A 20831-nucleotide genomic window follows, 5' to 3' on the forward strand; every position below is an offset into this window, starting at 1 on the left:
CAGAGAAAGGAGGGAGGGAAAGAAGCAGGCAGGAGGAAGGAAAGGAATGGTCAAAAGGGAACACTTTTCTGTAGATAAGAATATCAGCTTAAATGTGGAAGGAAAAATAGAACTAGAAAATGACCATTTTTGCAACCCCAATATAATTAACAATGATTCAGATAAGGACCATCAACAGATGCTAAAACCAAAGATCATGGGGGACAGGATATTCACAGGGTCTCAGAGTTTCACCCCACAGATTACATCAGAATTACTGAGGGGAAAAGGAATTGTCACAATAAATCTAGCAGATACCACTGTAACCTAGTGATCAAACCTAGCATTGCTGATAAGAGCTCACACGTGGGCCTCCTGACACGCTGCACTGATATAAAAAACGTAGCTCCACCTTGCCCAAACTGTTTAACCTGAATCTAATTGTGAAGAAACAAATTCAGATTCTGGTCTTGTGGGACATTTTATAAAACAACTAGCTTGGGATTTTCAAGAAGGACAATATCCCAAAAGTACCCCACCCCAACTCCCACCGAAGTAGGAGGAATGTTCTAGGTTAAAGAGACTGAGCACATGATAACAAACATAACACATCCTCCCAGCTGGACCCTTGATCCCTTCCCACCTACCTTTGCAAATAAATGGCAAAAGGGACATTTTGGGGACAAGTGGGAAAATTTGAATATGGACCATATATTAGGTAGCATTATTGTATCACCGTTAGTTTTTTAGATGTGATAATTATACTATTATTAAATAAGAGAATATAACTGCTGTTAGGAAATTCACACTGACATATTTAGGGATGAAATATTGCCTCTTCAAAGTATCATCAAGTGCTTTAATAAAAGATAAGAGTGTAGTGGCAGGGTCAGGCAGAGGGAGACAGAGGGATAGGGAAACTCATAGGGCAAAATGCAAACAACTGGAGAATCTACCTAAAGGGTGCATGAGGTTCACTGTACTGTCTTTTAACTTTTTTGATGGTTTTGAGATTTTTCAAAATAAAAAGCTGGAAAGAAAATTTGGAGGAAAGTCAGAAATATAAGTAGAGCAGAAAAACGGCTTTAATGTCTATATTAAAAAAAATGCCTGCAGCGGAATACAGTCCATTTAATATATTTTTAAAAATCCACGAATTCACAATGTTACTTTCCTAAAAGTGAGAGATTAAGAAAGAAGGAGCTCCCAAACAAAAACAAAACAAGGAGTCCTTGGAGGTTCTCCTGTATTCCAGGCCACATGCTGGCTCTGGGATTCCAGCAGTGCCGGCAAAGGAGATGTGTGGTCTCACCCTCATGAAGGGAGCTGACAGCACTCAGGCAGGCTCAACACTGAACCAGGATTGAACCTGCGATGATGCTGCAGGGCTGGGAGAGGTGGGGGCCATGCACATGTCTACTGGGGGCTGTGATCTGGCTAGAAAGGCTTTCCAGAGAAGTGGCGTTGAAACCGAGAACTGAGCAAAGACCCCTTCTTGCTAGTGTGGGCGCTGGGTTGGTCTGGGACTGCTCTGCTGGGCTGAGGGTCTAGGCATCCATTACTTTAGCAAGGGGCCTGGGGTTTTTGAAGAAACCCAGGACAAGAAGGGAGCCGTTTCCTGGTCCTGCAAAGCCATGTAACAGTTTGTGTGGGAAGCTGGGGAAGCGTGAGAAAATGATGCCTACATCTGCATTTGGGCATAAGGTCTCAATAGTCATCTGACCTCGGATTATTTTTCTCAAGTTGAGTGCTTCCTACTGAATAAGGCTCAATCTCGGCATCAGGGAAATAATCAATTATTTAATCTTCTTAGTAAACAGATTCAAGGCAAAAGCCTTCTATATAATTCAAAACGAAAGTAGGCTATGCTCTATTTTTTTAAAAAAATCAAGCCATTCATTACAAAACCACCTAGAGTAGAACTCTAAGTACTATATGCTTGAAATACTTAGCATGTTATTGATTTTTATGACAACCAGTCCATCTATTTTCTGAGTTCAAAGGAACCATTCATTTTTTATATACAACAAGTTACTGGATGAGTAATAAGTCTAAAAGTGTGTGTGTGCGCGTGCACATCATGAATGATTTACAGCGAGAACTCTGTCTGCAGAGACAGACTCACACCAGCCTGGGTCGTCATCTGCTGACAGGCAAGTTGGGCTGGGGAGGAACCCCAGCGACAGGCTACACCCTGAGGCCTGCTCGCAGCGGGAAGCAGGGAGAGTCTTGCTCTCGGCATCTCCCTTTCCTCTCTCCGCCTCTCTAGGATGACACCCGCTCTTCCCTCCCCGCGGTGCTGCCCTGAGGACCGGATGAAGTCGTGAGAGGCAGTGCGCCGAGGGATGCCAGCGCAGGCTCCAGAGCTGCTTCATCCCGGCGATCCCTTGGCAAGACACTCAGCCTCCCCGTGCCTCTGTCTCTTCATCTGTGAAATGAGGAGAGTGTCCAGCTCACGGGGTTGGTGGGTGGCGAAAACGAGCTCATTTATGCACAGTGTTGAGAACTGTGCCTGCCCCACGGCCAAGGCCAGTGGTCCTGCAAACAGATGGGCTCACTCACGCTTTCTGAGTGCTGACTAAGCGGCAGGTCCTACGCAAGGTCCTCTGGGTACAGCCGGGGCTCAAGGAGCCCACAGAAGGAGTTCATGGTGTGGTGGGCAACTCACAAGCCTCATGCGAGAACTGCCGTCCACCGAAGAAGCGGCACAGATGAAATGAGGGAAGAAAAGGCAAAGGGAGCTGGCAGGGAGCTCCTGCCGCTGGAGCGGGCTGGGGAAGATCGGAGACCTGCAAGGATGCGGCGCTTGGACCAAATATCAGAAAACGCAGAGGACTCTGCCAGGTGCAGAGCGGATGGAGAGGGCGTGAGCGTGGACAGCACAGGCAAGGGCCTGGGAGCTGCAGAGAGCAGGTCTATCCCTCAGCACGTGGGGAAGGAAGAGGGGGGCACCCAGCGGAACGCTGGCCCCGCAGATCTGTCACCGTTTGTGGTGTGACCTCCTGCAGGCCGTCTCACCCCTCTGGGGTCACTTCCTTCCCCTTGGAAGGCAGGGTTCTCTGCCTGGAGAGCCCTGGGGCAGACTGCCGTGCCTAAGTGGTAAGCAGCTTAGAAATGCAAGGGGAACCAGGCCCTGGGCTGTGAGCCCCGAGGGCAGGGAATCGCATGCAGGCCCCAGGGAAGCTACCAGGGTGAAGGCAGGTGCTGACGGCTCTGAGCCACAGGAGATACTGGGAATCAGGACACGACATTATCAAGGTCATCTGGCCCATCGGCCGTCCCAGGAGGCCCAGAAAGGGATGCACCGAGGCTACACAGCCAGCCTCAGGGAGCCGGCCCAGACCGCACGAGCCTGCTCGTACCTGGGAGGCAGAGCAGGAGGCCGTGTGGGTGCCCTGGTCCTTGAAGGAGTGTAAGCATGGATCATGTCAGATCATCTTACAATCAGCCAGGTCAGTACAGTGCCGCCGAGGTCACGAACGAGGAGCTGAGCTGAGCATGGGAAAGGCTAAGTAATCTCCCAACAGTTCCGTTCAGTCGCTCGGTCGTGTCTGACTCTTTACAACCCCATGGGCTGCAGCACGCAGGGTTCTCTGTCCATGACCACCTGCTAACAAGTGCCAGAGCCTGGATGGGAATCCCAGCCCGTGTGACCGAAGCCCAAGGAAAACATTGCTATTATTAGTATTAGGAGTTGACCGGACACATTAGCCCCTCTGGGCCTCCATCTCCTCCTCTGTACAAATGGGCAAAGCCCACCTTATCCAACAGGACAAGGACGGGGCCGGCGGCGCCTCACTGTAGCACAAAGCCTGTTATTTTTGCCCCAGAGCAACCAAGCAGCCCAGGCTGTGCCCCAGGCGAGCGTCACCACGGTCCAGGGGGAAGCAGGCAATCACAGACAGGACACTCAGGCTCCAGCAAGAGGAGGTGCTCTGCGTAATGCCACGCAGCTGAAGACGGCAGGCCCAGGATGGCCGGCCGGGGGTGGCCGTGCTGACCCAGTGCCCTCTCCTGCTCCCCGTGAGGAGCTCCAGGCCCCTCTGTGCTCCTGGCCACCACGGCTGAAAGCGCCTCCCGGGTCAGCCGTCACACTGAGGCTCGCGCGGCACAGTTTGACAAGAGCCCTGTGGCCCCTGATGCTGAGAGGAGCTGAGAACACTACTGAACCGCAACTCCGCCCTGACATTCCAAAAGCGGATCCTCAGCCTGAATCCGGAGAAGGCGATGGCACCCCACCCCAGGACCCCTGCCTGGACAATCCCAGGGACGGAGGAGCCTGGTGGGCTGCAGTCCGTGCGGTCGTGAAGAGTCGGACACAACTGAGTGACTTCACTTTCACTTTTCACTTTCATGCACTGGAGAAGGAAATGGCAGCCCACTCCAGCGTTCTTGCCTGGAGAATCCCAGGGACAGAGGAACCTGTGGGCTACAGCCCATGGGGTCACAAACAGTCGGACACGACCGAGCACACACGTACTTTGTCCTGTCACCCTGTTTTACACACTGTCCCTCCTGGAGGAACTTCCTTTTCTGATTCCCTTTCCAGTTCTTTCCAGATTCAACTTGTAATTCCAGACTCGACTCAACATAATGTGCAGTTGAGCTGCTTCCTAGCAGCATCAGCCGTACCGTAAGCAGTGCGAGTAATTTATTTATTTAGAATGAATTATTTACACCCAGCATATTTCCAGGCGGTGAGAGACGCATCAACAATGAGGCCATTGGAGTTACATGCTGGGAACTGATATTACTTTAGATACCGTGGTCTTGAATTAAAAATGGGGGTCAGAACCTTGAATTGAATCTTTTACCAGATGGACAAGAAAGATATGGGTTGGGTCGTTGGCAGGAATAGACTGGAAACCGCCATGCACTTGATAGCATCATGCCCTTCTTTGCTTCTGCTTCTCTGAAAACTCAACCAGGAAACAGGGCGTGCACATTGCTTACAGATGCCTTGGGCTTGTTTGGCCTCTCCTGCAGGGTCTCTGTTTTAATATCACTGTTCTGAATCACCTTCCCGGTTTGTGATAGTTCATTTCACCCACAAAACTTTTAATCTAGAGACAAATGAAGACAGTTTTTCAAGGAGTTTCCCCCTGCCTGGGGCCTGGCTGGCATTTCAGATGCCAAAAGCGTCAGTAATGGTAATATGAACCTTAATCTATTGGGGCTGCAGTCTGAAAAGGGCCCGCACCTGCTCCACCTTCCCTGGCCTACCTGATGCTCTCAGCGGCCCCAGGAGGGCAGGTTTAGTTAGCCCATTTCACAGATGAGTTCCGTGAGGCTCCAGGAGCTGGCCGATTTGCCCAAGCCTACTGTCAGTGAGAGACCTAGGAGCGACAAAGACCCAGAGCTTCTAGATTCCCAGTCTCTGTTCCGGCTACTAGGCCTAACTGCTCTTCTGCCAACACCCACCCGTCCTGGGGTAGCAGCTCTGAGCAGTGGGATTTGCGCCGGTCTGGGAGAGTGCACACAGGCACTCCTTTGTTAAAAAAGGAATGAACACGTAAACATGAGCATGAATGAGCGGGGACAGGGTGCTTCCCTTTCCCCACAGACTCTCGCTGGGTTCTGCCAGCATCCTGGCTGAGGGCTCATACTTCCTCCCCCGCATCTGCGTGCAAACCAACGGCTGGAAACCTTCGCTCCCCTCGTGAACGCCCTCCACGTGCTCTCAGAACCTTCCTTGCTGCGCCCGGCCTCCAACGTCACCGCCATGAAGGGCCCTCTGTAATCTCCAGTCCTCAGGGCTTCTCCCGCCCCTCTCCACACAGCCCATCGTGCACGCTTTTCACATTTCTTCTCTTTCTCCTCCCCCACCTTGCTTTCTTTCTTTTTCTTTCTTTTTCTAATGACTCCAGAAGGTGGAAGCATCTCATAGATTATTAATGTGCTAAGTGGCCCCTCTGGAGACCAGCACCGAGAAATGGCTCCAGCCCGCCCTGGATCATTGGCCTCCGTTCTCTTTCTTAGAGAGCTGCGCGGTGGCAGCAGAGTTCCTAGCCAGGCCTGAGCCCGCCGCGGCTCCTGCGTGGTTTCCAACCAGGCCCACCGTCCCCATCGCCCACCCCATGGCAAGGGCGTGGCAGTCCTGTGGGCTGGGCGGTGGCAGGGTTCCGGCCTGTTGGACTTTGACCCCAGGGGGCTGAGAAGCAGAGGTCATGTGCACTTTGAGTGTCTTGCTGAAGAACTCCCAGCCTGCCCGCTGTGTCTTTGTTCTGGTCTGCAGGGCCAGAGTAAGTAACCTTTGCTATTGACGCAAAATGGGGGCAATCATCAGAGGTCTGCTTCTGGGAGGAGTCCCTGTCACTGTGACATTGTCATATCACGGCATCATAACAGCAGTCTCTAAAGGTGCTTTCAGCTAAAAAAGGAAACACCTTCATCAATTCTCACAGCTGTACAGAACATATGAGGCTACTTTGCTATTTCCATTTTACATGAGAGAAAAAAGGGAGGCTGAGAAAGAGAAAATAAGGCCAGGGGGTAATTACAAAGCTCTGGGAGTGAGCCACGGGATCCAGCTTTGCTTGAGAACTTGGTTAAGATCCTACCCACTTTGGGCCTCTGCTCCCAGTCTATACAGTGGGGACGCTGGACCCAGTGATTGCTAAGACCTGATGTCTTTCTATGAATACTTGTCAAAGTCCACAAACTGCAGCTAAGTAAGAAACAGTCTTTTGATTTCTCAGGCAACCAACAGCTTTCATAAGATAACCACATGAACAAATCAAGTCAGATGACAAATTTTCTGTTCCTATAATGGAAATGGCATTGACCAACAGTTTAGGGCTATGCTGGAATTCAGTAAATAGCAAAAGGCCTGATTTAAGGTTTTTCACAGATTTGGTTTTTTTAATGTCAAAACCAAGCATGATTCAGATTTTTCAGAAATCAAGTTCTAAATGTGCCAACATTTACACAGTCAGGGTTCTCCCGTCCACATGCCCTCCTCACCTCCACTCCCTCACGAGAGCTCTGCCAAGGAGACCGCCCCATCACACAAACTGAAATGGTCCTGCCCAGGAAGGTCCTCGAGGGAGTGTCGGGGCCGTCCAGGAGGCAGGGTGGGCTGCCCGCTGAGGGGAGGCTTGGGACGGTGCCAGGAGAAACGCATCTACAATTTAATAATCTGCTCCAGCTGCCTCTTAAAGGACAGGCTCTGCGGGATACGGTTCTTGATGAAAGAGTGTTTGCGTTTTCCAGCGAGCAGCCCTTTATCCCTTTAGGAACCTGACTTTATTTTCATCAGCGAGACTATTTCTGTCTGCAAGCTGAGGCAACTATCATCTCACTCCCTAGGAAGAATTTTGTCCTGGTCTCAGGGTTTGAACCCTCTCTGGCCACATCTCTTGCATTTTTGCTGGCTTTGCTTCCAACTCTTGTTCAAGCTACCCTGCCTCCATCTTCCCCACCCAGCTCCAAATCCTCCCACTCACCCCCAGGCTCCGTGCTTTCAGGGGGACAGACTACATTGGGGGTAGGTTTATGGAACGTCTCCAAAACTGTGCAAGGCAGAGTCAGAAGCTAGCCACCTTCAGATCTCCAAGGAAAGGATGCTGAGCAGGTCTGAAAACATTTTCAAAGGAAGCATGTCAGTTACAGAGCATCAGGGCCAGAGGTGGGAGATGTGGGCCAAAGCCAAGCCAGAGATCATTTCAGACGCCACTCCACGTTCTTTTACCAAGGGGCTGCAGCTGAGAAGCCCTCGGGTACCCCTGAGTCTGAGTCTGAGTCTGCCATCATCATTAGGGACGAGCCTAAGATGCAGAAGTCAGGCGTCCAGCTCCAGGGACCACTCAAGATCTGAGCTGGGACCACACCAGGCCCTGCCCTCCGGCCACTTGAGGGCGGGGGTGGAGGGAGGCGTGGGAAGACTACGCGGGGAAGGGAACTGAGGGGAGGAACGGGAGCTGCACAGAGGAAGAAGCGGCCAAACCACATCTGGAAGAAGGAGCAAGCTCCGCCAGGGGGAGGGGCCACAGACCGAGCAAACAGCCTGTAAGTGGCCGAGGGAAGAAGGAGCCGGTGGGTGACAGAGACGGGGCGAGATGAAGGAGAACTTCCTGCCACGCGTGGGCTGCGGCCTCGGTCCTGGGCTGCTGGCCCCAGCAGCAGCCCCCGCTGCCTCCTCCATGTCCTCTTTCCAACAGGGGCCGCGGAAATTAAACCTGTGTGAACCAGGAGCACTCGTCAGCGTCCTGAGGTCTGGGAACTGAGCAGGACTTAGAGATCACTTGGCCGAGCAAGTTCCCAGAAACCGGCGGCCTCTGTGTCACCTGAAACGACCGCAGGCATGAGGAGCGGGGTCCACAGTCCCTGAAGGATGTGATGAGTCCCTTGACCTGGACCTGCTCAGGGTGGAGCCGGACGTTTGTGTTAACAGGAGCATGTCCTTGGCCCTCATAAATGACGCTCACCATATAGTGTGACAGCCAGCAACCTGGTGTATGCCTACTCTGGGTATTAAATCTCCCTAACAGTAGGACCGGTGAGACCAGAATGTTAGGGGAAACTGGGCAGCAGGGAACTCACTACTTTGCAGCCAGGAAGCCTGCTCCATGCCCGATGCCTTCAGCAGCAAGAGCATGACGGCAGGGAAGCCCTGCTTCCCTCTCACTTCCACCTTGCTCCTGCATCTCCCCACCCACATCTCAGAAACCCGGCCAGGTCTCTCAAAGAGCCATGCAGCTCGGGCGGCTAGGACTCCTCTGTCCTCCCCAGCGGCCCCGCAGGCTCTCCAGTCTAAACACGCTCAGCCCTCCAACAGCCAGAACCCTCCCCTCCCCAAATGCCCCCCAAGGCTATGCCCTGGTGGGGCTCCCGCGGGGTGAGGCCCAGATCTGAGCCCGCACCCTGAGTGGGACCTGACCAGGAGGACAGGGACAGAGCCCTCAACGCCGCCCTGGACTCCATGAAGATCCTCCGCTCTAGTTGGAGGAGCTGACGCTCCCAGTGACTCACATCACGACTTAAACAATATTAGCCTCTCGATGCAGCAACCATGAATCAAGAAGCCCGGCAAAAGGCAAAAGTTAAATTTAACTGATTTTAGCACCAGGGTGAATTTTCACCCCTTTGTGGCGCAAATCTCTATTTTTGTAGCAGCAGGAAACAGAAACAACTGATTGCACATTCCAGGCTGCCTCTGTCCAGCAAGCATTGTTCCCCCAAAGGGCAGTCAGAGCTCCTTTTCAATTACACAAATTACATGCATTTTCCCATTTGTGAAACTCGGTTTCAGAGCCCAGTTTTGAATAAGTTAAGGGACTGATCAAATCCCTTGAGCTACGGCAGACTCACCCACCCAGTCCTCCACCGTCTCTTCAAACTCAGTCTCGGGGGTGGGGGGCCCCCAGAATCCAATCCACAGCAAATGGGGCTGTGATCTCCAAGAGCAGGGAGGCCAGAAACTCTCCAGAGCTACTCTCCATCGGGACCCACATCTCTGTTCCTACCTCCTCCTTGCCTGGCTTCTCAGGCCGAGCTCCCGCTGTGACTCAGGCCCCCGGAACTCTCCAAATTGCTGGGCACCGCCCAGTTCGAGCCCCTCGGTGTCCCTCACCCATGCACAGCTGGAGCCCTGGATCCGCCCCAGCATCTGGTAGCAGATGCCTAGGGCAGCGGGGGATGGAGAATCACCCTGTCGACAATGCAGAGGGACCCTGCTGAGCTGCAGGCCGAGGGTCTGCATTGTTCTCCCCAGTCCTTGGCCTGCTCATGGTCTGGTCCACGTCGTGAGAAACCCTGCCATGGAGGGTTTCAGACCCCACGCTGATTCCCTGCAGCTAGTTCAGTGTAGCGCTCTGTGAGGACCTCCTTGGTACCCAGCAGGCCTTGTGCTGGGCACTGGTAACTAGGAGATGAAGAAAACGAGAGTCCTCTGCCCCCAAGAAGCTTACAGTCTAGCAGGAAACATCTGGATACAGGATAGACTATTCTCCACACAGTGTAATCCATTAATGGAACACGGTAAGTGATATGGAAGTGATGTAGAACCACGTTCTTCAATCTCTTTTTCATTATCATTCTCCTAAGAAGCCTGTATTTTTCCTAATCCCACCACACTCATGAAACTGTAATACCACAGATATACTGTTTCTGCACTGTATGTGTGAGTGCTAAGTCGTTTCAGTCTTGTCCGACTCTTTGCAACACCACAGACCCGCCAGGCTCCTCTGTCCACGGGATTTTTCAGGCGAGAACACTGGAGTGGGCTGCCATTTCCTCCTCTAGAGAATCTTCCTGACCCAGGGATCGAACCTGTGTTTCCCGTGTCTCCTGCATTGCAGGCAGATTCTTGACCCACTGAGCCATCAGGGAAGCAATAAATAATACAGCCCCCACCTCGTCACCCATTTCTTGTCCTGTCAGCTTCTCTAGGCCAGAGGCCCTTGTGTGCATATACCAAGGCTGCAGACCCACTAGCTGCCGAGCCAGGCGTGTGCAGCGCTGTGCTTGCTCCTGCAGCTCCTAGAGGACTCTGAGGGGCAGGCGGTTCCCAGAGAGGCTGTGAGAAGGCCTGGAAGCTCCTGGATTCCTCTCTGGATGGGGATTTTCCAGGGAACTCACGTCAGGGCAAAACATCCACCTGCAGATCCTTCCATCCCTCCCAGTCTCCCTCCCTCTGACTATTCAACAGACACCTAATAAGGTCTGTGAAGTGAGAGGCACCAGAAAAACACAGGAATAACGCAGGCCCGTTTTCTGTCCTCAAGGAATTCACAGCCCAACTAAATATGATCCCAGAGCTGCAAAGTCCCAAGAGGGGTAAAGGCTGAGGGGCTTGGGGTGGGGTGGCCTGTGTACACGCTCTGCTAGAAATAAACAGGGGAAAGAATTTCCAGAACGGCTACTCTAGATAGTGCAATAGGTAAAGGCTTCCTAGAAGAGGCAGCATTTAATCTGTATCTCTGAGATGGGATTGGCCTTGGCATACAGGTCACGGGGAGAAGGGGATATTTCAGGTGGTGGGAACGGTGCTTCAGGAAAGACAAGGAAGTAGTGTGGGTATGCAAGTGGGTAACCAACTCTGGGAGCGGCAGAAGGCGGGGCGGGGTGTCAACAGCAATGAAACAAGAAACCCTTACTGCTGAGGACGCACCAGGGCACAGTTCTAACCCCTGTTGACTAGCTTAGCCCACACAGCGGTCCTTTGAGGTCCACCCCCTTACTGCCCTGCGGCCCACAGGGAAGGCTGAGGTTCAGAGAGGCAGCGCCTGGCGAGACCAGCAGGAGGCTGGCGTGCTCCCGGGAGCTGGGGAGAGGCTGCTCAAGGACAGAGAAGGTTCCTGACTCCACTAAGGTCTCAAGGCTGTCGGCGGCACCCCAGACAGGTGCCCCTGGGAAGCCAGGGGCCCTCGGCACACTTGAGCTGCGCTGGGTCCCATCACGTGGCTAGGTTTGCACCAAAGCACGCTGAGCTGCTTTCCCGGCCTCAGCCGCGGTTGCATCCACCCACACTCCGCGTGGCCTGCTCCGGCCACAGTGAGTGACTCACTGCTCCCCGAGCCCACGTTCCTTCCCACCTCCTGCTTTTGCCCGCCCAGTTTCCTCTGCCAGCAGCGTGCTCCTCCACGTCTCCAGCTGTCCAACGCCCTCTCCTCCCTCGCAGCCAGCTCCACGTCACCTCCCCTGAGAAGCCCTCCTGAACCCAGCACTGGCTGAGTGGGTGGCTCTCCCCGGGGACCCTGCCCTTCCCTTGCCACAGCTCTGCCACTGAGGCCTCCCTCCCCTCTGGGCCCCCAGCTTGGGGTTCCACCCTCAGCACCCCATATACCCAGGGCTGGACTCAGAGGGGACTTCAGTCACCGTGAACAGAAGGGAAGGGCGGGGTCCCCGGGGAGAGCCACCCACTTAGCCAGCGCTGGGGACTGGCTCCTGCCGACCCCTTCATCCTCACCCTCCCCACCCTGACGCCCCGCCCTCCACTCCCACACTGCAGCCCCAGGGTCATCTCTGCTGTTCCCCCAGCAAGCCAGGTTCGTTCCCATCACAGGCTATTGTGCTATTACATCCTGACGTAGAATACTCCTCATCCGACCAAGCCCGTCTCGCCCTTCAGGTCTGAGCTCCTCCGAGGGGCTCTCCTGCCGAGGGGACAGCCACTATTTACCCCTCAGCCTGTTTACCTCTGTACCAGCCGTTCCCTCACCCCAATCTTATTTCAAGGGTGAAACTGCCTGAGTTTAGATCTTGGCTGTATTACCTATCAGTTGTGGGTCCTTGGGCAAGTTATTTAGCTTCTGTGTGCCTTGGTCTTCTTATCATAAAATGGGTTACTAATAGCACCCACAGCATAGAGCAGCTACAGTGAGTAAATGGGTTAATGGAAATACAGGCTCCGAACGGTGTCTGATATGTTGCAAGCCCGACATACATACTACACAAGTATCGCTTTCAGTATTATTACAACTTACTTGTTTATTTGCTTCCTGCCTGCCTCCCTCCTAGAATGTAAGCTCTGAAAGGGTAGGAACTATGCCTATCCTGTCCAACACTATATCCCCAGTGTCTACCCAAATTCCAGGCACACAGTAAGTTGTATTATATTTGTTGCATGGATGAATGGATGGTGGATGGATGGATGAAGCAAAGAAATAAAACATGTGCCTGGGCCACCACTCATCCTAGGTTCTCATTTTTTATATTTCTCTCTCACATTCCAAATAAGAGTTAGCACTGGTGATTTTCACCCGCAACAGACCATATACTCATTGGTGGAACATTTGACAGTGTGTAACATTTGCCAGTGTAAAGAGTGAGTAACAGCCAAAAGCGCCAGGAAAGGCTTAACCAAGGAGACAGGCAGTCTTAGCAGACCAAATAATTTCAGTGAGGGAGGAGGTCTGGATCACCAGGTTAAGGAAATGGCTAGAGGAGGACTCTAAGGCTGAAGGTCTTGGGTGTACTTAAGGAAAGGCGGGTTGTGCATGGAGTGAGTGGCAGGGATAGAAGATGAGACTGGACAGAAGGACTAGTTTGATGTCAATGGCCCTGAAAGTCGTGCTAGGGAGTCACTGATATGTCTCAGACACACAGGGATGGTGTCAGGGCCACCCTTTAGAGACCCACTGTGTTGGCCAGGACAGGACAGAGAATCAGGTCAGGAGGTGAGGACAGTGGGAGGCTGTGCAACCATCCAGAAAAGAGCAGGGGAGGCCTGAACCTGGCAATTTAGGAACCATGTTGGGCAAGGAACCATCCCTGAAAAAGACTAGTGGCCAATCAAAGACAGCTCCCCCACCAAAGGGGGCCCAGACCTTACCTGTACCAGATTCCAGCCTTGGAGGGACTCTGCGATGATGGACGTAACAGACGGACAGACTCCTCCAAACACCATCAAGTGGTTCGGCCCGTATTTTATTGCATCGTAGAAGGCTTTCAAGCCTTTTGCATTATCACACTGGGGAACAATACAGAAAGAGAAGCCAGAATGAGAAAGAGCTTTGCCCAGGGACACTCACACAAACAGAGCTCCCTCAAGGGAACCTGGGCATCGGTCTCCTATCCCGAGGCCTTGCTTCAAGCCAGTCTTGAGCCCATACTGTGAGCACAATCAGGTGTGGTCTCAGGACCCCTCTTCCCGCTTCTCCTCCCTCTGAGCGCCCTCCGAATCTAGGACCTTAGGCTCCTAGCTATCTTCCTTCAGACCACACTGAGGAAGAGGCCCCCAAACTCCTCAACCTGGGCCTCTCCCATCACGGTCATCTGTATTTTAAAAAAGATTAAATCCACACCCATTAGGATGGCTATGATCAAAAAAGCAAAAAACGAAGTATTGGCAAGGATGTGGAGAAATTGAAATCTTGGTGCATTGCTAGTAGGGATATAAAACAGTGCAGCTCCTACAGAAAACAATACTGCAGTTCTCCATAACAGAATTCAACAGAATTATTACAGGATCCAGCATTCTGCTTCTGGGTTTATACCCCAAAGAACTGAAAGCAGGGACTCAGAAAGATGTTTGTATACGCACGTTCACAGCAGCCGAAAAGTGTAAACAACCCAAATATTCATCAAGAGATGAATGGATGAACAAATGGTGATTTACACAAACAATGGAGTATTTTTCCGCCTTAAAAAAGGAAGGGAATTCTGACACATGCTAAAACGTGGATGAAACTTGAAGGCATTATGCTAAGTGAAATAAGCCAGACACAAATGGACAAATATAAAATTTCTCTTAGATGAGGAAGCTATAATAGTCAAATTCACAAAGATAGAAAGTTACCAGGGGCTGGAGGAGGGGTAATGGGGAGATTAGTGTTTAATGAGTTTTGTTTCAGTTTGGGATGATGGAAACATTCTAGAAATGGATGGGGGGGGCGGTGATAGTTGCACAACAGGGTGAATATACTTGATGTCACTGAACTGTACACCTAAACATAAAGTGGCATTTTTTAATGTTATATATATTTTATCACAACAAAAAAGGAGGAGGAGCGTGAGGTGAATCTAAGTGGAAGAATTCACTCAGTAGACACTTGGCAAGCATCACTCCGTGTTCAGCCCAGGGCTGGAGGCTGAACAGAGAAACTTGGACGCAGACCCTGCCAAGGAGCTCGCATGCAAGAGAGGAAAGCAGATCCTGGTGACCCGCTATGGAGATGAACAAGGACAAATGTCCTCGGATGTTGGGAGTCAGCCACAGCTCACCTCCCTCCTGTCCACCTCCTCCTCCCTCATCCAGTCGAGGGGCCTTCTCTCCCTGGACAGAGGGATTGGCTGTGAACGGGGTGTCTTGCTCCCCTGAGGCCCAGTTAAGCCTGTTCATCACATCACAGTCTGAGGTTTCTTTGTAAAACATAAATTAGTCCTTTTTACTCTGCTGCTTTCTGTGCACCTAAAACCCAAACTTCTATCAGAATATAATTTTCAAAAGGTTAAAAACATAATTCTCGTGAAAATCAATAGTGGGTACACATCAACCTTTTATTTAACTCATTAATAAAGGGAATTTGCTGGACAACAAGGTGGATTCAAAAGAAAATTTGAGATAGGGATTTTTTTTTATAGGGAATGGAAAAACAAGAAATAAGGCTGCTAAATTAGGTACAAAACTGGTTAATGTCCCATGGGGCAATAAAGCGACCACCTTTAGGGACAGAAAAAGAAATTATTGAAAACCAGCACATCTTACCAGTTTTAGAGAACTGTAAGATGTCTGGGCCTTAAATTTCACCCTCTTCCCCATCAGATAACCCTAAAGCAGGGCTGTTAGAAAATGCTCTACCTGGGTTATATAATAACTGTTTTGTATTACTGACTATAGTTTGGTATGATATGCTTCACCCTCCTTATCATAATGGATGCAAGAAGCCACAAGATCTAGCCCTGCCTCCCACTCTGACCTGATTTCCCTTCACCCTCTCCCTTGCTCACCAAGTACAGCCTCACCAGCCTCCTTCTTGATCCTGGAAAGGAAAAGCAATTTCCCTCCTGCCTCCGGGCCTTGGCACTTGCTTTTTACTGTGACGAGAATACTGTTTGCTTGCTTCTCAGCACGGCTCACTCCTGTCATTCAAGTCTCAGCTGAGCCTCACCTCCTCAAGGAAGTCTCCGCCGCTGCCTTCCCCGAGATGGTCCCCACCCCCGTCACTCTCTAACACGCCACCCTATTTAATGCTATGCTGGAGTTCCTAAAATCATCTGAAGTCATCTTTTCTGCTCTTGTTTTTCTGTGTATTCGCTGTCCTTTAATTAAAAAGAAGCCGCCTCGAGGACAAGGCTTTCGGTCACCGTCTCTGCTGCCGGCTCCCCAGGATCTACACAGGGGCCTCCCCAAGGACCCAGGAAGGGTCTGCGGGATGCCCGAGGGGCGCAGTGACTTCCTCCCTGCGTCTGTTCCCCCGCTTCCTACTTCCTCATATCCCGCCCGAGTGTCGTCTTCCTCTCCACTCTGTCTTCCTCCTTCCCTTCGCTGCCTCCTCCCTTCCCCTCAGGTGGCGCCAAGGGGGACCAGCGCGGGGTGGTATCTGCCCCTCTCTCCTCGTCTGTTTGAGAGACTCCGGGCTGAAAGCCACGGCGGGCGTCAACAGCGATGGAAACATGAGTCTAACGTGGTTCCTGGCCCCAGAGATCGCACTGGCCAGTGAGGCAAGGGTACAGGTGGCCCCAGGAGGGGGTCAGGGCTCAGGGCGGGGCAGAGGCGCCGCGGGGGAGGGCCAGGGCGGGCTCCGGGGGCGGGTGCTTAAGACCTAGGATGAGGACACAGTGCCTGGGCTAAGGCTAAAGGGCGCTCTGAACGACGGCCTAGAGAGTGTGGTCGGTACTCTGCAAAGGTTCAGGAAATGATTAAATTTGAAAATTTTAATTTAACTTAAAATTTTGTAGCTACCTGGCTTCCTAGGTGGCACTAGGGGGAAAGAACCTGCCTGCCAATGCAGAAGACTTAAGAGATGCGGGTTCGATCCCTGGGCAGGAAGATCCCCTGGAGGAGGGCATAACAACCCACTCCAGTATTCTTGCCTGGAGAGTCCCGTGGACATAGGAGCCTGACGGGCTACAGGCCATAGGGTCGCAAAGAGTTGGCCACGACTGAAGTGACTTAGCAGGCATAAAAATTAGCCAAGCTAATTTTTCTTTTTGCCAAGAAAGAGAGAAGGAGAGAAAGATGGGAAGGAAGGAGGGAGGTCAGAAGGAAGACAGATGAAATTCTTGTTGTTTCTTGGGGCCCTCTATTAATTGTTCCTGTTCCTTGATTGAAAGCAAAACTTCCTTCGTGGGTGGAGCAAGCAGATATAACAGAGCAGTTCATGTTTTAATTGTTTCTAACATGATTTACTGAATCATTTTCCATTTTAATACATCCCTGTAATGACTTTAGCTTGCTTTCTAATCTGTACTAATGACCATGATGATACAGTACCATAAGATTTATAATCAAAGCTGCATTAAAATAATATTAGCAACAATGAACTTATTAATACCTGTTTGTTCAGCGAACATTTCCCCAGTACCAGTCCCTGCAAGACTCTTCATTAATAATGATTTCCTGGCTTCTCACAAACAGATATCTTCTGAATATGTCAACTAAAAAATCTGAGCATATTTGGACACGGGTATTCGAGCTGCAGAAGTTTACCTGAGTCAGTTTTCACCAGACTGTGTGGAGGGCAGAATTCTGGCTCCCATGACATCCATGGTCTTACTCTCAGGAATATGTTATGTTTTGTGGCCAACGGGACTTTGAAGATGTGATTAAGGTTGCTGATCAGCTGACCCTAAAGTGTTACCCAGGCGGCCCAGTGTATTCACACAAGCCCTGAAAAGCAGAGATGTTTTTTGGCTGACAGCAGAGGGGTAATCAGAGATTCAAAGCATGAGATGTACTTGACGTGCCATTGTTGGCTTGAAGTTGAATTCTGCCAATAACCTGAATAGTCGGGCCTCCAGAACCCAGCCCAGCTAACACCTTGATTTTGGCCTTGGGAAGCTCTGAGCAGAGGGTTCAGCAGAGTCATGCAGGCCTGGATTTATGACCATGGACTGTGAGACAATGTGTGGTTGTGGTGTTTTAATTTGTGGACATTTGTTGCAACATCAATAGAAAACTAACGTAGTGAGGTAAAATGAGAAAAATAAGAATAATATAGCAAGATTTCCCTTAATGTTAAATGTACTCCATTTAGACAGCTATCCTTAGTTTAAAGATCCTTTGTGGTTTGTATGGTGTTGAAACGTTTTTCTGTTATAAAATTGCAGATAGTAGCAGGCTTTTGTTTTTAATTTCCTAACGTGGCAAAATAACACACTTTCTAACCTATGTACACTTCTGTTCCATGCTCCCCTGGGACCCAGTCTCTTTAGCCTTTCCTGGAGTGTAAGATCCAAATATGGGGGCATTGCGAACCCAGCACCCTCATTTTCAGATACAGACAATGAGGACTAGAGAGGTGAAGAGACTTGTCCACTGTCCTTTCAGGATTAGGGGAGCTATTTCGGGACCCCCAGTTCAGAGCTTTCTCAATCGACTAGAGAACTCAGCTCAAGGGGTAAAGGGAAGGGGAGTCAGCAGCGTTCTGGAAAGGACCATTCCCCTCAGGGCAGTGCCGGGAGCCCAGGCCTCTTCCAGATCAGCACACTTGACCTGAGGCAGGAGAAATAATCTACCGGGCACCAAGGAAGAAAGAAAAGGAGAGAAAGATGGGAAGGAAGGAAGAAAGGTGCTTCTCCGGCTCCCCGAGAGAGCACGTCCACAGTGAGGAACAACGTAAAAGTCACATGCGTCTACCTGTCCCATTTGAGATGCTAACGTCCCTCCCCCTCACTTCTAATATTGTCTCTTCCGAGCTGACATGGTCAGTGTCCCCAGTAGATGGGCTCTCCAGTTGACCAAAGCTGAGTCTCTGTGGCTGGACCAGCTTGGAGGTTTTCACATTCAGTCCATCAGGGGCCTATGACCCAGCTGAGATGTTTGGGGGCCAGTGAGAGGGGCTCTGGGCGCCTCGCTCTCACTTCAACCAGCAGTTCTCCGTTATCTGTTCTATATACAGCATCAAGGGGCTACATAATACTTACAATGGAAAAGAGGATTTCATGGAGGGCTGCAAAAAGAGGGTTGAAAACCCCAAAGGAGATGCCCCCAGATGTCCCTGCCCGCGTATGACTTTTGTCTCTGGCTCAGGGAAGCGCGGCGGGCGCCCTGCAGGCGAGCCTGGATGAGCCTGTACTTGAGCACACACGACAAACCTCTCACTGAAAGTTCACCCACTGCACATCAGTTTGCCCGACGATCAATTCGCCAAACCACGGGGGGATTTCTCTAAACTTGAGTTTCTCAAGGGATTCCTTGCAGATACTTCACATGGCTATTTCACAAGGATTGTCCTTGAGGCGCAAGTGAAAGTCAGTTTCAACTGTATTTCACATTTCAGTTCTTCCTAAATGCTGTATTTGGAGACGTTCCCCTAATGCCTGTTTATTACTATCCTCTTCTTGTGGGGTCCAGACCTCCCCCTCCGAGAGCTAGGAAGACGCTGAAGCTTTTCTATTCCCCACTTAAGGTGTCTGTCAGATGGCTTTTAGTGAGCTGGTCACTGGGCAAAACCATCATTCTGAGAAATTATTTATGACATGTTGTCTTTGAGCGATCTGGCTTTTGAAGAATTGCTCTCAGAGCCCCTGTAAGGGGGTTCTTGTGTCCTCTAAGAAAGCTACAGACTTTATCATGTTCTCTTACTTTCCCCTCCTCCCCCACTAGGAAGCTCTCCCCTCGCCCTTCCCTCCCCCCCCTTCCCCATCACTCCCCTTTGCAGGGTATTCTGACAGTCAGCACAGCCACACCTGACCCGTAGGCAGGGAGCTAAATCCACCAGACTTCACGTTCTCCTGCAAGAGTTTAAGGCTAAATGGCCAGCTACAGCCTCTGATCTGCAGTCCTGCCACCTGGACGTGGGCTCCGGCACACGGGAGGTCCTCACGCTCACCCCGCTCCCTCCCTCCCTTCTCTTCATCAGTATTTCCACCCCCTTGCCTTCCATTGACTTCACATCTCCAGTAGCTCATGGTCACTCCCTCCAAACTCCCTTCCCGTTTCACTTTCAAAGGGTTCTCCTCCCCTGCCAAGATGGACTTGTCACAGAAAAATCATAATGGACACATACAAGCTCTTAAAATTCAGCACCTATAAATGGGAATAGATCCAAAAGCCATAAAAATCAATTTTTTTTTAATGAAAAAGTAGAACTCTAGAATAAAATCCATTTTCATTTAAATCTCATTTTTAGAGAATTAAAAATACTTTTTTGACTGAAAAATTTCAAAGAAAATGTAGCTGAGAGTTAAAATGTAGAAATGCCAAGAAAATGTCAGAGTTAATAACGACCAATTTGAGACGGGGGATTACTCTGCACAGAATTTCAGAGTTGAAGGAGAATGTAAAAGCTAATGTGTCCAGCTCGTGCCCCTGGTACAAAGTCGTCCTCTGGGCATCCTGCTCCTGGAGTGGTCAGCATCTGCTTACATCCCCCCAGGACCAGGGGCTCACTGCCTCACCAGGGAGCTACTTTGCCTTAGGGCAGCTCCTCTTCTTAGAAGTTCCTATGCTAGTCTTGAGATCACCCTGCTTTTGCATCCCCCATTCTAGAGCAAAGGTCCGCAAATTTTCCTGTAAGTGGCCAGGTAATTTTTAGGCTCTCTTGGCTACACGGCCTCCGTTGCAACTTCTCAACCCTTTGGAGCAGGAAAGCAGCCGCAGACAATAATATAAATGAATGAACACAGGTGCAATCCCATAAATTTTTATTTACAAAACAGGGAGCAGGTGGATTTGGACCACTGACTGCAGTTTGCCTACCCCTGCTCTAGAATCTCACAGAACATGTGCAGTCCTCCACCCCCACGAGAGCCCTACAGATATGTAAACTCAGCCAGCTTGCCTCCAGGAGATGCTTTCAGGCCAAATGACTGTAAGCTCTTCTCCCATCCAAGTAATAGCCAGGTCTGACCCTGCTTGGCTTCCAAGATCAGACGAGATCAGGTATGTTCAGGGCAGTATGGCTGTAGACCCCTTAGCTCTTCTAAACATCTCTGAATGATATGGTTTCACATCCTTGTCATCTATGGACACCCTCAGGAATGCCTTCAGAGGACAGATATTTCTAGGGAAGCACCCAAAAGACCTCCATCTGCCCTGCAGAGGAAAGCAACATGAGCTAATGTGTATCGTGTACTCGCTCTGTGTCAAGCATGGTGATAAGAACGTCACATAAATCATCCTACTTGTTCCTCACAGTATTATGTAAGGTAGGTACTGTTATTATTTCCATCTCACGGAGAAGGAAATGGAGGTTCAGAGGATTTAAAAATTTGCCCCAGGTCCTAAATGGTAAGAATTCCATCTC

General features: G+C 50.7%; 1 protein-coding gene across 1 annotated transcript in view; it reads right to left on the reverse strand.

Annotated features, from left to right (window-relative positions):
• GABBR2 (gamma-aminobutyric acid type B receptor subunit 2) overlaps positions 1 to 20831 on the reverse strand; it is a 359033-nt gene that overhangs the window by 228825 nt on the left and 109377 nt on the right. The window contains exon 2 of the mRNA XM_043890615.1: positions 13253 to 13390. Coding sequence (XP_043746550.1) covers positions 13253 to 13390 — 138 coding nt within the window. The remainder of the gene's footprint in view (positions 1 to 13252; positions 13391 to 20831) is intronic.

The sequence above is a fragment of the Cervus elaphus genome, chromosome 29, assembly GCF_910594005.1.
Source record: "Cervus elaphus chromosome 29, mCerEla1.1, whole genome shotgun sequence".
NCBI lineage: Eukaryota > Metazoa > Chordata > Mammalia > Artiodactyla > Cervidae > Cervus > Cervus elaphus.